The 17,391-nt window shown below is 45.7% G+C and overlaps 1 protein-coding gene across 1 annotated transcript in view; it reads right to left on the bottom strand.

Moving 5' to 3' along the window:
• Positions 1-17,391, bottom strand: part of CCDC93 (CCC complex scaffolding subunit CCDC93) — a 198,839-nt gene that overhangs the window by 165,298 nt on the left and 16,150 nt on the right. Inside the window, exon 7 of the mRNA XM_075316968.1 lies at positions 16,955-17,055. Coding sequence (XP_075173083.1) covers positions 16,955-17,055 — 101 coding nt within the window. The remainder of the gene's footprint in view (positions 1-16,954; positions 17,056-17,391) is intronic.

Here is a 17,391-nt window from a genome sequence, read left to right on the forward strand (position 1 = left end):
GGTGAATGGCCCCCGCAAGGCTCCCTGCTGGCCATCAGCTCGAGCTGTGATTGGCCAGTCAGCCGGCTCGCAGCTGATTGGCCCTCAGCTCGAGCTGCGATTGGCCAGTCAGCCGGCTCGCAGCTGATTGGCCGAATCAGCCGGCTCGCAGCTGATTGGCCGAAATCAGCCGCGACGTCACCCGCCTGCAGGCTTGCTCCGATTGGTCCAGCGTCCCCGGAATCCGAATCGTCAGCCCGGCACAAGTAACGGTAAGTTCCGAAACTGTGTGTGTGTGTGTGTGTGTGTGTGTGTGTGTGTGTGTGTGTGTGTGTGTACGGTATGTGTATGGGTGCTGTATGGGGCTGTATGTGTCAGTGTGTGTGTGTGTACGGTACCGGTACGATATGTGTGGGTGCCGTGTGGGGCTGTACCGGTACCGTATGTGTCAGTGTGTGTGGTGGCAGAGTGGGGGGCAGAACCACTGTATGGGGAGGCTGCAGGGGGGAGGATGGGGTGGATGCCTGATCCCAAACAATGGGGAGGCTGCAGGGGGGAGGAAGGGGTGGATGGCTGATCCCAAACAATGGGGAGGCTGCAGGGGGGAGGAAGGGGTGGATGGCTGATCCCAAACAATGGGGAGGCTGCAGGGGGGAGGAAGGGGTGGATGGCTGATCCCAAACAATGGGGAGGCTGCAGGGGGGAGGAAGGGGTGGATGCCTGATCCCAAACAATGGGGAGGCTGCAGGGGGGAGGAAGGGGTGGATGCCTGATCCCAAACAATGGGGAGGCTGCAGGGGGGAGGATTGTCATTTTTTTTCCAATGTAAGGCCTCCCCCGAAAGTAAGGCAGGGTGGGACTTTTGGGGGTAAAATTAATGTAAGACAGGGCCTTACTTTCGGGGAAACACGGTAGTAATATGGCCGCTCTTCTCCTCAGTGTGATATAGTAATATATATAGTAATATGGCCGCTCTTCTCCTCAGTGTGATATAGTAATATATATAGTAATATGGCCGCTCTTCTCCTCAGTGTGATATAGTAATATATATATAGTAATATGGCCGCTCTTTTCCTCAGTGTGATATAGTAATATATATATAGTAATATGGCCGCTCTTCTCCTCAGTGTGATATAGTAATATATATAGTAATATGGCCACTCTTCTCCTCAGTGTGATATAGTAATATATATAGTAATATGGCCGCTCTTCTCCTCAGTGTGATATAGTAATATATATAGTAATATGGCCACTCTTCTCCTCAGTGTGATATAGTAATATATATAGTAATATGGCCGCTCTTCTCCTCAGTGTGATATAGTAATATATATAGTAATATGGCCGCTCTTCTCCTTAGTGTGATATAGTAATATATATAGTAATATGGCCGCTCTTCTCCTCAGTGTGATATAGTAATATATATAGTAATATGGCCGCTCTTCTCCTCAGTGTGATATAGTAATATATATATAGTAATATGGCCGCTCTTCTCCTCAGTGTGATATAGTAATATATATAGTAATATGGCCGCTCTTCTCCTCAGTGTGATATAGTAATATATATATAGTAATATGGCCGCTCTTTTCCTCAGTGTGATATAGTAATATATATAGTAATATGGCCGCTCTTCTCCTTAGTGTGATATAGTAATATATATAGTAATATGGCCGCTTTTCTCCTCAGTGTGATATAGTAATATATATATAGTAATATGGCCGCTCTTCTCCTCAGTGTGATATAGTAATATATATATAGTAATATGGATGCTCTTCTCCTTAGTGTGATATAGTAATATATATAGTAATATGGCCGCTCTTCTCCTCAGTGTGATATAGTAATATATATATAGTAATATGGCCGCTCTTCTCCTCAGTGTGATATAGTAATATATATATAGTAATATGGCCGCTCTTTTCCTCAGTGTGATATAGTAATATATATAGTAATATGGCCGCTCTTCTCCTCAGTGTGATATAGTAATATATATAGTAATATGGCCGCTTTTCTCCTCAGTGTGATATAGTAATATATATAGTAATATGGCCGCTCTTCTCCTTAGTGTGATATAGTAATATATATAGTAATATGGCCGCTTTTCTCCTCAGTGTGATATAGTAATATATATAGTAATATGGATGCTCTTCTCCTTAGTGTGATATAGTAATATATATAGTAATATGGCCGCTCTTCTCCTCAGTGTGATATAGTAATATATATAGTAATATGGCCGCTCTTCTCCTCAGTGTGATATAGTAATATATATAGTAATATGGCCGCTCTTCTCCTCAGTGTGATATAGTAATATATATATAGTAATATGGATGCTCTTCTCCTCAGTGTGATATAGTAATATATATAGTAATATGGCCGCTCTTCTCCTTAGTGTGATATAGTAATATATATAGTAATATGGCCGCTCTTCTCCTCAGTGTGATATAGTAATATATATATAGTAATATGGCCGCCCTTCTCCTCAGTGTGATATAGTAATATATATAGTAATATGGCCGCTCTTCTCCTCAGTGTGATATAGTAATATATATATAGTAATATGGCCGCTCTTCTCCTCAGTGTGATATAGTAATATATATATAGTAATATGGCCGCTCTTCTCCTCAGTGTGATATAGTAATATATATAGTAATATGGCCGCTCTTCTCCTCAGTGTGATATAGTAATATATATATATAGTAATATGGCCGCTCTTCTCCTCAGTGTGATATAGTAATATATATATAGTAATATGGCCGCTCTTCTCCTCAGTGTGATATAGTAATATATATAGTAATATGGCCGCTCTTCTCAGTGTGATATAGTAATATATATATATAGTAATATGGCCGCTCTTTTCCTCAGTGTGATATAGTAATATATATAGTAATATGGCCGCTCTTCTCCTCAGTGTGATATAGTAATATATATAGTAATATGGCCGCTTTTCTCCTCAGTGTGATATAGTAATATATATAGTAATATGGCCGCTCTTCTCCTCAGTGTGATATAGTAATATATATAGTAATATGGATGCTCTTCTTCTCAGTGTGATATAGTAATATATATAGTAATATGGCCGCTCTTCTCCTCAGTGTGATATAGTAATATATATAGTAATATGGCCGCTCTTCTCCTCAGTGTGATATAGTAATATATATATAGTAATATGGCCGCTCTTCTCAGTGTGATATAGTAATATATATAGTAATATGGCCGCTCTTCTCCTTAGTGTGATATAGTAATATATATAGTAATATGGCCGCTTTTCTCCTCAGTGTGATATAGTAATATATATAGTAATATGGCCGCTCTTCTCCTCAGTGTGATATAGTAATATATATAGTAATATGGCCGCTCTTCTCCTCAGTGTGATATAGTAATATATATAGTAATATGGCCGCTCTTCTCCTCAGTGTGATATAGTAATATATATATAGTAATATGGCCGCTCTTCTCCTCAGTGTGATATAGTAATATATATATAGTAATATGGCCGCTCTTCTCCTCAGTCTGATATAGTAATATATATATAGTAATATGGCCGCTCTTCTCCTCAGTGTGATATAGTAATATATATAGTAATATGGCCGCTCTTCTCCTCAGTGTGATATAGTAATATATATAGTAATATGGCCGCTCTTCTTCTCAGTGTGATATAGCAATATATATAGTAATATGGCCGCTCTTTTCCTCAGTGTGATATAGTAATATATATAGTAATATGGCCGCTCTTCTTCTCAGTGTGATATAGCAATATATATAGTAATATGGCCGCTCTTCTCCTCAGTGTGATATAGTAATATATATAGTAATATGGCCGCTCTTTTCCTCAGTGTGATATAGTAATATATATAGTAATATGGCCGCTCTTTTCCTCAGTGTGATATAGTAATATATATATAGTAATATGGCCGCTCTTCTCCTCAGTGTGATATAGTAATATATATATAGTAATATGGCCGCTCTTCTCCTCAGTGTGATATAGTAATATATATAGTAATATGGCCGCTCTTTTCCTCAGTGTGATATAGTAATATATATATAGTAATATGGCCGCTCTTCTCCTCAGTGTGATATAGTAATATATATATATAGTAATATGGCTGCTCTTCTTCTCAGTGTGATATAGCAATATATATAGTAATATGGCCGCTCTTCTCCTCAGTGTGATATAGTAATATATATATAGTAATATGGCCGCTCTTCTCCTCAGTGTGATATAGTAATATATATATAGTAATATGGCCGCTCTTCTCCTCAGTGTGATATAGTAATATATATATAGTAATATGGCCGCTCTTCTCCTCAGTGTGATATAGTAATATATATATAGTAATATGGCCGCTCTTCTCCTCAGTGTGATATAGTAATATATATAGTAATATGGCCGTTCTTCTCCTCAGTGTGATATAGTAATATATATAGTAATATGGCCGCTCTTCTCCTCAGTGTGATATAGTAATATATATAGTAATATGGCCGCTCTTCTCCTCAGTGTGATATAGTAATATATATAGTAATATGGCCGCTCTCCTCCTCTGTGTGATATGGTAATATATATATAGTAATATGGCCGCTCTTCTCCTCAGTGTGATATAGTAATATATATATAGTAATATGGCCGCTCTTCTCCTCAGTGTGATATAGTAATATATATATAGTAATATGGCCGCTCTTCTCCTCAGTGTGATATAGTAATATATATAGTAATATGGCCGCTCTTCTCCTCAGTGTGATATAGTAATATATATAGTAATATGGCCGCTCTTCTCCTCAGTGTGATATAGTAATATATATATAGTAATATGGCCGCTCTTCTCCTCAGTGTGATATAGTAATATATATAGTAATATGGCCGCTCTTCTCCTCAGTGTGATATAGTAATATATATAGTAATATGGCCGCTCTTCTCCTCAGTGTGATATAGTAATATATATATAGTAATATGGCCGCTCTTCTCCTCAGTGTGATATAGTAATATATATAGTAATATGGCCGCTCTTCTCCTCAGTGTGATATAGTAATATATATAGTAATATGGCCGCTCTTCTCCTCAGTGTGATATCGTAATATATATAGTAATATGGCCGCTCTTCTCCTCAGTGTGATATAGCAATATATATAGTAATATGGCCGCTCTCCTCCTCAGTGTGATATAGTAATATATATATAGTAATATGGCTGCTCTTCTTCTCAGTGTGATATAGCAATATATATAGTAATATGGCCGCTCTCCTCCTCAGTGTGATATAGTAATATATATATAGTAATATGGCTGCTCTTCTTCTCAGTGTGATATAGCAATATATATAGTAATATGGCCGCTCTTCCCCTCAGTGTGATATAGTAATATATATAGTAATATGGCCGCTCTTCTCCTCAGTGTGATATAGTAATATATATATAGTAATATGGCTGCTCTTCTTCTCAGTGTGATATAGCAATATATATAGTAATATGGCCGCTCTTCCCCTCAGTGTGATATAGCAATATATATAGTAATATGGCCGCTCTCCTCCTCAGTGTGATATAGTAATATATATATAGTAATATGGCTGCTCTTCTTCTCAGTGTGATATAGCAATATATATAGTAATATGGCCGCTCTTCCCCTCAGTGTGATATAGTAATATATATAGTAATATGGCCGCTCTTCTCCTCAGTGTGATATAGTAATATATATAGTAATATGGCCGCTCTTCTCATCAGTGTGATATAGTAATATATATAGTAATATGGCTGCTCTTCTCCTCAGTGTGATATAGTAATATATATATAGTAATATGGCCGCTCTTCTCCTCAGTGTGATATAGTAATATATATAGTAATATGGCCGCTCTTCTCATCAGTGTGATATAGTAATATATATAGTAATATGGCTGCTCTTCTCCTCAGTGTGATATAGTAATATATATATAGTAATATGGCCGCTCTCCTCCTCAGTGTGATATAGTAATATATATATAGTAATATGGCTGCTCTTCTCCTCAGTGTGATATAGTAATATATATATAGTAATATGGCCGCTATTCTACTCAGTGTGATATAGTAATATATATATATATAGTAATATGGCCGCTCTTCTCCTCAGTGTGATATAGTAATATATATATAGTAATATGGCCGCTCTTCTCCTCAGTGTGATATAGTAATATATATATAGTAATATGGCCGCTCTTCTCCTCAGTGTGATATAGTAATTATATATATAGTAATATGGCCGCTCTTCTCCTCAGTGTGATATAGTAATATATATATAGTAATATGGCCGCTCTTCTCCTCAGTGTGATATAGTAATATATATATAGTAATATGGCCGCTCTTCTCCTCAGTGTGATATAGTAATATATATATAGTAATATGGCCGCTCTTCTCCTCAGTGTGATATAGTAATATATATATAGTAATATGGCCGCTCTTCTCCTCAGTGTGATATAGTAATTATATATATAGTAATATGGCCGCTCTTCTCCTCAGTGTGATATAGTAATATATATATAGTAATATGGCTGCTCTTCTTCTCAGTGTGATATAGCAATATATATAGTAATATGGCCGCTCTTCTCCTCAGTGTGATATAGTAATGAAGGGAATTTTGTTTACTTACCGTAAATTCCTTTTCTTCTAGCTCCAATTGGGAGACCCAGACAATTGGGTGTATAGCTATTGCCTCTGGAGGCCACACAAAGTATTACACTTAAAAGTGTAAGGCCCCTCCTCTTCTGGCTATACACCCCCAGTGGGATCACTGGCTCACCAGTTTTAGTGCCAAAGCAAGAAGGAGGAAAGCCAATAACTGGTTTAAAGACCAATTCAATCCGAGGAAACATCGGAGAACTGAACCATAGCACATGAACAACATGTGTACCCGAAAAAACAGAAAAACCCCGAGAAAACAGGGCGGGTGCTGGGTCTCCCAATTGGAGCTAGAAGAAAAGGAATTTACGGTAAGTAAACAAAATTCCCTTCTTCTTTGTCGCTCCATTGGGAGACCCAGACAATTGGGATGTCCAAAAGCAATCCCTGGGTGGGTAAAAGAATACCTCATGATAGGGCCGTCAAACGGCCCTCTCCTACAGGTGGCCAACCGCCGCCTGAATGATTTATCTACCTAGGCTGGCGTCTGCCGAAGCGTAGGTATGCATCTGATAATGCTTGGTAAAAGTAAGTAGACTCGACCAGGTGGGTGCCTGACACACCTGCTGAGCCGTAGCCTGGTGCCGTAATGCCCAGGATGCACCCACGGCTCTGGTAGAATGGGCCTTCGGCCTTGAGAGAACCAGAAGCCCAGTAGAACTGTAGGTTTCAAGAATTGGTTCCTCGAGCCCCCGAGCAAGGGTGGATCTGGAAGCTTGCGACTGTTTACGCCGACCAGCGACAAGGACAAAGAGTGCATCCGGGTGGCGCAGGAGCGCCATGCGGGAAGTAGAACCTGAGTGCTCTCACCAGAACCAACAGATGCAAATCTTTCTGAAATTGATGGACTGGACGAGGACACAAAGAAGGTGAGGTGATATCCTGATTGATATGAAAATGGGATACCACCTTAGGGAGAAATTCCGGAACCGGACGCAGAACTACCCTGTCCTGGTGAAGGACCAGGAAGGGAGTTTGTATGAGAGCGTTGCTAGCTCGGAAACTCTCCTAAGAGACGAGACCGTTACTAGAAGGCCACTTCCCGTGAAAAACGGGAAGGGAGACATCCTTCAAAGGCTCGAAAGGCGGCATCTGGAGAGCAATTAGAACCTTGTTCAGATCTCAGGGCTCTAACGGCCGCTTGTACGGAGTGCTGAGAAGACAAACTCCCCGTAGGAACGTGCGTACCTGAGGAAGTCGTCGTTTCTGAAAAAATACAGATAGCGCTGAGACTTGTCCCTAAAGGGAACTGAGCGACAACCCATTTTCCTACCTAGATTGTAGGAAGGAAGGAAACATAGACGATGCAACCGGCCAGGGAGAAACACCCTGCGCCGAGCACCGAGATAAGAACATCTTCCACGTCCTGTGGTCAATCTTGGCGGACGTTGGTATGCTAGCCTGTCTCATGGTGGCAACCACGTCCTGAGGTAATCCTGACGACACTAGGTTCCAGGACTCAATGCTACACCATCCGGTTGAGGGCCGTAGAATTCAAATGGAAGAATGGCCCTTGAGACAGCCAGTCTGATTGGTCTGGTAGTGCCCCCGGTTAGCCTACCGTGAGGCACCACAGAACCGAGTACCACAACATCCTCGGCCAATTTGTAGCGACGAGGATGGCGCGGCCGCAGTCGGTCTTGATCTAGCGCAGTACTCTGGGCAACAATGCCAGAGGTGGCACCTAAGGTAGCTGGAACTGCGACCAATGCTGAACTAAGGCGTTTGCCGCCAGAGCTCGATGATTGTGAAACCGTGCCATGAAGCTGGCACATTGTTGTTGTGCCGTGACGCCATTAGATCGACGTCCGGCCTCTGTCAGCGGCGCCAGATCTCCTGAAACCCGTCCGGGTGAGGAGACCATACTCTTTCGGCCACACCTCAGCGACTTAGGAAGTCAGCTTCCTAGTTTCCACACTTGGGATGTGAATTGTGGATATGGTGGATGCCGTGTCTTCCACCCACATCAGAACCTGCCGGACTTCCTGGAAGGCTTGCCGGTTGCGCGTTCTTCCTTGGTGGTTGATGTATGCCACCGCTGTGGAGCTGTCCGACTGAAGTCGGATATGCTTGCTTTCCAGCCGCTGTTGGAAGGATTGTAGGGCAAGATACACTGCTCTGTGTTCAAGAACATTGATCTGAAGAGTGGACTCTTGCTGAGTCCACGTACCCTGAGCGCTGTAGTGGAGAAAAACTGCTCCCCACCCTGATAGACTCGCGTCTGTCGTAACTATCGCCCAGGACGGGGATAGGAAGGACCTTCTTTTTGACCAAGAGGTGAGAAGAAGCCACCACCGTAGAGATTCCTTGGCCGCCTGAGAAAGAACGACGACTCTGTTGAGGGACGTCGACTCCTCGTCCCATTGGCGGAGAATGTCCCATTGTAGTGGACGCAGTAAAACTGCGCGAAAGGAACTGCCTCCATTGCTACCATCTTACGTAGGAAGTGCATGAGGCGTCTCAATGTGTGCGACTGGTTCTTAAAGAAGAGCTTGCAACCCGTAGTGAATGCTGTTTGTCTAGCGGCAGCTTCACTATCGCTGAGAGAGTAAGAAACTCTATGCCTAGATATGTTATCGATAGGGTCGGGGTCGGATCTGACTTTAAAAAGTTGATGATCCACCCAAAACTCTAGAGAGTCTCCAGCGCAACGTTCGGGCAGTGTTGGCATGTTTCCTAAGAGAGTGCCTTGACAAGTAGATCGTCTAAATACGGGACCACAGAGTGACCCTGAGAGTGCAGGACTGTGACTACTGCTGCCCTGACCTTGGCGAAGACCAGTTGACTGTCGCTAGCCGGAAGGTAGAGCTACGAACAGAGGGTGTTCGTCTCCTATAACGAAGCGTAGAAACGCTAGTGCTCTGGATCAATCGGCACGTGTGGATAAGCATCCTTGATGCCTAATGATGCTAGGAAATATCCTTGGGACCGTGAGGCGATGACATGGCGGAGGGATTCCATCCGGAACCGCCTGGTGTCCACGAGCTTGCTGAGCATTTTTAGATCCAGAACGGGACGGAACGGCCCGTTGTTATAGGTACCGCAAAGAATTTGGGGTAAAAACCGTGACCTTGTTCCTGAAGAGGAACGGGGGTCATCACTCTTTCTGCCTATAGAGTGCACCCTGTTTGCAGAAGAGCAGCGGCCCGGCCGGGAGGTGGAGAAATTCTGAAGAATCGAGTTGGAGGACGAGAAGTGAGCTCTATCCTGTACCCGTGAGACAGAATGTCTCACACTCAATGGTCATTGACCTATGGCAGCTAAATATCGCCGAGGCGGGAGAGCCTGCTACCGACCGAGGCCGCAAGTCATGAGGAAGCCGCCTTGGAAGCGGGTTTTCAGACTGTCGCTTTTTTGGGCGAGACTGAGCCCGCTAAGAATCTTAGCTCCTCTGATCCTTTTGAGTCCACATTGGACGAGGAAAAATGGGACCTGCCCGAGCCTCGAAAAGGCCGAAAACCCCGACTGCCTCTTGCTCTGTTGGGGTTTGTTGTGTCCGGGCTGAGGAAAGGATGAATCCTTACCCCTGGACTGTTTGATGGTTACATCCAACGCTCACCAAACAGTCGGTCAGCAGAAAAAGGCAACTGGTTAGGCAACCTTTTTTGGAAGCAGAATCTGCCTTCCATTCACTTAACGAGCAGACCAGGCTCTGCTTAAAAACACGGAGTAGCGGAGGCTACCGCCGCACGGTTCGCAGAGTCCAGGACAACCTGAATCGCGTAAGAAACAAATGCAGACATTTGAGAGGTTAAGGATGCCACCTGCGGCACAGATGTACGTGTAACCGTGTCAATCTGTGTAAGACAAGCTGAAATAGCTTGGAGTGCCCCAAGGGAGAGAATGCCGGAGCCAACGGTGCGCCGACAGCCTCATAGATGGCTTTCGACCAGAGATCCATCTGTCTGTCAGTGGCATCTTTGAGTTTGCAGTTCCATCTCCCACTGCAACTATGGATCTAGCTACAAGCCTGGAGATTGGAGGATGCCGCTCGGGACATTGGGTCCAGTCCTTGACCAAGTCAGGGGACAGGGATAACGTGTATCCTAAGCCGTTTGGAGAAGCGCATATCTGGATAAGCGTGGTGTTCCTGGACTGCCTCTCTGAAGGCAGAGTGGTCCAGAAAAATACGTGAAGCTGACTCCTCCACTGGAGGAGCTGTGAGAAATAACCCACATTCTATAGATGGACGCTATAAGATTATTTACTATGGCGTCACAATCAGGTGTATCCAGATTGAGAGCGGTCTCAGGATCAGAATCCTGAGCCGCTACTTCCGCCTCATTACACAGCGAGTCCTTCTGTTAGGACCCTGATGAAACCGAGGCCGCTCATAGCGAGCCCACTTAGGCTGTCTGGGACTGACGTCCGTGCAGAGCCGTGACTCTGGGATGCGTGTGACATTCCCGGAGCTGTTAGTTATTCACACTGAGGGGGGCCATGGATCAATGATTCAACAGTGCCCATATTGTGAGAGACATGTCCGGACTGCTAGGCTTCTAGTATCATAGCCATAGTCTCAGAAAAACTGTCAGTAAATACTGCAGACACCGTCCTCATCCCCTGGCCATTAGTGCATACAGTGGGAGTCTATGTACCTGCCGGCCGTATAGCCGTACATGCTGTACCAGCTGTATAGAAAAACATGTGGTTCTGCACCTTTGTTTTACACAGAGAATATGCTGATAACTCCTCCGCATAATCCAGGAGGGTATATACAACGTGCGACCAAACAGTGCAATGTATATAGTACAAGCATATCTATAAGTGCACTTCTGCACTAGTGGGGTTAGCACCACAGGTGCTGCTTAACGCCTGTTGCAGCGATTGTGTGACTATCAGAATGCCAGGGTCTTCCACACTTGTCTCTGTATCGTACAGAAACTGACACTAATGGCTGCCGGTGTCCTTGTAGAGAAGGAAGCCGTGGGCGTGCCTGAGAAAGTGCGGGAATCCGGATTCACAGTGCACACAGTGAGAGGGGTGGAGTATGCAAAACATACTCCAGCTCTCAGCTCTGCTCTATGCAGCGTCACGCCCCTACCCTGACTGTCAGGGCTGTGGGCGGTAACGAAGGGAGACTAGGCCCAGAAGCCGGGGACTCGAGTTAACAGCGCGGCCGCCGTAAAAGCGCGGGCCGCGCTGAAGTCCCCGGCGCACCACAAGTGCCAGCCGCGCCGCAGTTCCAGCGGCCGGCGCGACCGATTCATAGAAGTGGCCAGCGTCCCGCCCCTCTCCTGACTGGCAGGTCTGGGGGCGGGAACGAACGGAAGCAGGCCGCAAAAGCCGGGGACTCTAGTTATCAGCGCGGCCGCCGTAAAAGCGCGGGCCGCGCTGAAGTCCCCGGCGCACCACAAGTGCCAGCCGCGCCGCTGCCAGCGGCCGGCGCGACCGATTCCTGGAAGTGGCCAGCGTCCCGCCCCTCTCCTGACTGGCAGGTCTGGGGGCGGGAACGAACGGAAGCAGGCCGCAAAAGCCGGGGACTCTAGTTGTCAGCGCGGCCGCCGTAAAAGCGCAGGCCGCGCTGAAGTCCCCGGCGCACTACAAGTGCCAGCCGCGCCGCAGTCCCAGCGGCCGGCGCGACCAATTCCCATAAGTGAGCCTGCTTCAGCAAAGCTGAATGAGGCCATGGCACAGGCGCCGCAGCGCTGATGTCCCCCGGCGCACTACAACACCCAGCATGCTGCGGTGTGAGCGCCAAAAGCACGGGGACACAGAGTACCTTGAGGAAGCAGGGCCATGTCCCTGATGTACTCCGCTCCATCCAGCATCTTCTCCAGGGGCTGTAGATGGAGCACGGTCTCAGTGCCTGGAGACCGGTAAATCCCACTTCACCCAGAGCCCTGTAAAAAGGGATGGGGAAGGAATCAGCATGTGGGCTCCTGCCGCCGTACCCGCAATGGGTACCTCAACCTTACAAACACCTCCGACATACAGTGGGGTGAGAAGGGAGCATGCTGGGGACACTATATGTGTCCTCTTTTCTTCCATCCGACATAGTCAGCAGCTGCTGCTGACTAAAAAGTGGAGCTATGCGTGGATGTGTTGCCTCCTTCGCACAAAGCACAAAACTGGTGAGCCAGTGATCCCACTGGGGGTGTATAGCCAGAAGGGGAGGGGCCTTACACTTTTAAGTGTAATACTTTGTGTGGCCTCCAGAGGCAATAGCTATACACCCAATTGTCTGGGTCTCCCAATGGAGCGACAAAGAAATATATAGTAATATGGCCGCTCTTCTCATCAGTGTGATATAGTAATATATATAGTAATATGGCCGCTCTTCTCATCAGTGTGATATAGTAATATATATATAGTAATATGGCCGCTGTTCTCCTCAGTGTGATATAGTAATATATATATAGTAATATGGCCGCTCTTCTCCTCAGTGTGATATAGTAATATATATATAGTAATATGGCCGCTCTTCTCATCAGTGTGATATAGTAATATATATAGTAATATGGCTGCTCTTCTCCTCAGTGTGATATAGTAATATATATATAGTAATATGGCCGCTCTCCTCCTCAGTGTGATATAGTAATATATATATAGTAATATGGCTGCTCTTCTCCTCAGTGTGATATAGTAATATATATATAGTAATATGGCCGCTATTCTACTCAGTGTGATATAGTAATATATATATATATAGTAATATGGCCGCTCTTCTCCTCAGTGTGATATAGTAATATATATATAGTAATATGGCCGCTCTTCTCCTCAGTGTGATATAGTAATATATATATAGTAATATGGCGGCTCTTCTCCTCAGTGTGATATAGTAATATATATATAGTAATATGGCCGCTCTTCTCCTCAGTGTGATATAGTAATATATATAGTAATATGGCCGCTCTTTTCCTCAGTGTGATATAGTAATATATATAGTAATATGGCCGCCCTGCTCTTCAGTCATTGCCTTTAACTCCATCCACGGAGTCTGTCTACTTCTTACAGCCCCAGTTGCTGCCTAGAGAGGGGGCTGTTCTTCACCCTAAATCTTTCTGTAAGAAGGGCAGAAGTTGTCAGGAGGGTTCAGGTCTGTTGAGGATGGGTCCGGGTCATTATTCTCCATCTTTAAGGCCGCTCCTGGCCCCAAGCAGTGGAGACTTCGATGTGGTGATGGAGCCTCGTCCTGCAGAGCAGTCATGGTTTTTTTTTTTAAGAGATGTAGACTTCTTAGTCACTTCAATGAGGGACAGAGGAACCATAGGTGTACGAGGAAAATGCAATGCCAGACGGTCACTAGAGCAAGACGGCCATTTAGGAGGCTGGGGAACGCGCATCGTAATCCCATCATCTCAGAACACTGCAGTGTGTCTCTTGTACATAGGGAAGCTGAGATGTGTGGCTGTTTTTTGGCTCCACATTGTGAGGCCTCTACTAGCTTGGATGCCAGCAAAAATACATCTTAGGCTATGTGTCCACAGTAAAAGGTCCCTGCGGATTTTTTTGCCTGAAAATCCGCAACTTTCGCGGCAAATCCGCACCCGCGGATTTGCCGCGGATTTACCGCGGATTTGCCGCGGATTTTATTTTTTTTTTTTTCCCCATTCAAAACAGAAAATCCGCACCAAATCCGCACCAAACAATTGACATGCTGCAGTTTGTTCCGCATCAAAATCCGCGGCAAAATCCGCAGCGGAAAAATCCGCAGCATGGGCACAGCATTTCCAAAATGCCATTGAAATGGCTGGGGAGTAGCTGTGCTGCAGATTTTCGGCAAATCCGCGCTAAATCCGCGTCAAAATCCGCGTCAAATCCGCGATAAATCCTGTAGCGTGGGCACATAGCCTTAGAAGGAAAGCTGACTGCTCCCCACCAGACTCCACCTGGGCAGCCAGCACTCAGTTATTCAGTTTTATACCTCATGCTATCGTGGTCGACAAGGAAATATCCACCTTGTCCTAGTTTTTTCAATGGCGTCCTTGATGGCTGGGGTTAGAGAATACAAGCAGGGTTTCCATCTTTTTATCTCTTAGGGTACTTTCACACTTGCGTTTATTTCCTTCCGTTACAATCCGCCCTTTTGGAAAACAGCGGAATCCGTTAACGGATTCCGCTGTTTCCCATAGACTTGTATGGAGGACGGATTGTACCAAAAGGACCTGCGTTGCTTCCGCTGGGCGACGCTCCGTTGCTTCCGCCCAGCGGGAGGAACGCAGCATGTAACGTTGTTTTGAGCAGCGGAATCCTCTGGATTCCACTGCGCATGCTCTTTTTTTTTTTTAAATCAAACTTTATTTTGGCTCGCGGTGGCCGAACGTTCAGCTGAACGACCGGCCGCCAGCATGCCCGGCCGCCGGCAAGTCACAGCGCTCAGCTGAGCGCCTGCCCGCTGGCATGCCCGGCCGCCGGCTGATCGTTCACAATAGTCTGCCGCTGGTAAAACTGTAAAAAAAAAAAAATCAAAACGAATTGCGTTGTTTTGCAGCATCCGTTGTGCCACTATATGCAACACATCCGTTGCATCCGTTACACAACGCAATGCAACGGATACCGTTCAACGCAAGTGTGAAACTAGCCTTAGCAGAGGGCTGGCCAGGTCCATCTCAGTCAAGCAGTAAAACAGATTATTTAGACGATTGACTTCTGTTGCCTGGACCGCCAAGAGATTTTACGTCTGTCAAGTTTACCTTCTCCACTAGAGCTTCAACCGATAGTTTATGGGTCAGGACGGAAGTTTGAGGTCGTCTACATTCCTGCAGAACTTGACTTGAAAGGCATAGGTCAGGACTGACCACACAGGCAAGGTAAACTCAGGGCCATCATCTTAGCCTCCCCTGGATCTGGTGCACCCCATTCTGGTGTTGGACGCTCTTCAGTCCTCTCCAATCAGTGATATCTCTTCTGATCTGCTTTCCGGTAGAGTGATGTCTTCATCTTTAGCAATCTGTTCCATCAGGCGAGGTTTTGAGTGGTGGCTATAACTGGTCTCTATCCATCTGCAGAACAGAGTGATCTGGAATTTAACTCCCTCCTTTCACCTTAGAGCATTCATTTCCTTCCACCTTAATGAGATTGCTCTCCTTTCTTTAGGCACTCTTATTTCCCAGAAAGGCTTTTACACAATCGACAGAGAGCTGCACCGCTCTGACTAGGTGCTTCGTTCGATTGCCTTTGTAGATTTACCAGTATGCTCTGGCAGATGTAGAACCGACTCTAGCCCTACCATGGCGGAAGGTCAGGCTGAGCTAGGGTGCTATACGTGGGGTAGAAACCTCCTGGGTCTTACACCTCCGAGTGTCTTTTTCTCTATTCCAAGGGGTTGCTACTTATTCTACTTTCCAAATCTTTGTGGAGCTCTTACCTTTGTAGCAAACGATGCAAGTCTTAGCAGAAGTGTAGAAAAGAAGTAACCTGAAGGATGGCAATTCTTCCTTCTGTAGTGCTTGAAGAAAGTGTTTTCTAAGAACTGAGAAGTTTGGGAGGTGGTTTTGATCCATCTTCAACATGAAAGGTCAAACAAGCTCCTTTGTAATAATCCCAGCCCATAGCAGGACCCCACCTGCACCTCACTGGGGTTTAAGAGGGAAGTGGAGGTCTGTGCCCTGTACTGATCCAGTCACGGCCCATCCATCTGCTCTGTCAGGAGTCACTCTCATCTCATCAGTCTCTAAAAACTGTGAAGAAACCATCATCAGATATTTCTTGATGTGACATTTCTACTTTTTCAATGATGGTTGGGTTCAGTCTCCTCACCTGAACCATGTCTCTGAGCACTGAATACCTTGTATATAATCTGTCTTATTCAGTGGTGGTCAGGTTCAGCCTCCTCACTTCAGCAGTGTCTCAGAGAACTGAACATCATGTAGGTCTGTCTTGCTCATTGGTGGTCAGGTTCAGACTCCTCACCTCGGCCATGTGTCTGAGCACTGAACACCATGCATGTATGTGTCTTGCTCTGTGGTGGTCGGGCTCGGCCTCCTCACCTTTTGCCGATTCTGTGATGGCCCTAATAACTGAGTAGTGTCAGGAGCTGCATCCTCTGTACGCGAAAAATAATCTGTGACTTCTTAGACTCAGGGAAATTTCTTGTTGGCCATTTTATTTGAGAAGAACGAGCTGCTAATAATTCTGCACCCAGTATATGTTAAGTTGTTGTCCTACCACCACCCGCTGTCCCCTGGCTTTTAGGTTTGTGATCCCACAGAGTATAAATCTGAAGAGTCCACACGATTAGTGATTGCCCCATGTCCTGCACATGTAACGTCATCTGTGTGGTACTCAGTACTCACATTTGTCCCAGGGGTATCTTCCAACAGAAAATTATGCTACCCCCACCCCCCCACCCCGGGAGGGGATTCCGCAAACCGCAGTAATCAGCAGTTACCCCCGACAGTACCTGCCATATTCCAGGAGAGTGGAGTGAACCCGCGACTCCTCATCTGGCAGCTCTGATGCACCCTCCTGACGTCTGTATTTCCGGCGGAGTTTATAAATATCCTGCGGATGAGATGGATGTAATTACAGTGAAGCAGAGTCCTCCGCCCTCCCCCTCCACACTCCACTCCCCATCCTCCTCTCCACACTGCTCTCCGCCTCCCACACTACACTCCCCCTGTCCTCCAAGCCCCTCTCCACTCTCCACACTGCCCTCCACAGTCCACTACCCCTTTCCCCCTCCACGCCCCACACTCCCTCCTATACTGCCCTCTGCCCCCCTGCACTCTCCTCCACACTGCCCTCTGCCCCCCCCCCGTACTCCCCTCCACACTCCTCTCCGGTCTCCACATTGTCCTCCAACCCCCACACTCCACTACCCCCATCCCCCTCCGCTCT

Source organism: Anomaloglossus baeobatrachus, chromosome 7 (genome assembly GCF_048569485.1).
Source record: "Anomaloglossus baeobatrachus isolate aAnoBae1 chromosome 7, aAnoBae1.hap1, whole genome shotgun sequence".
Classification (NCBI taxonomy): Eukaryota; Metazoa; Chordata; class Amphibia; order Anura; family Aromobatidae; genus Anomaloglossus; species Anomaloglossus baeobatrachus.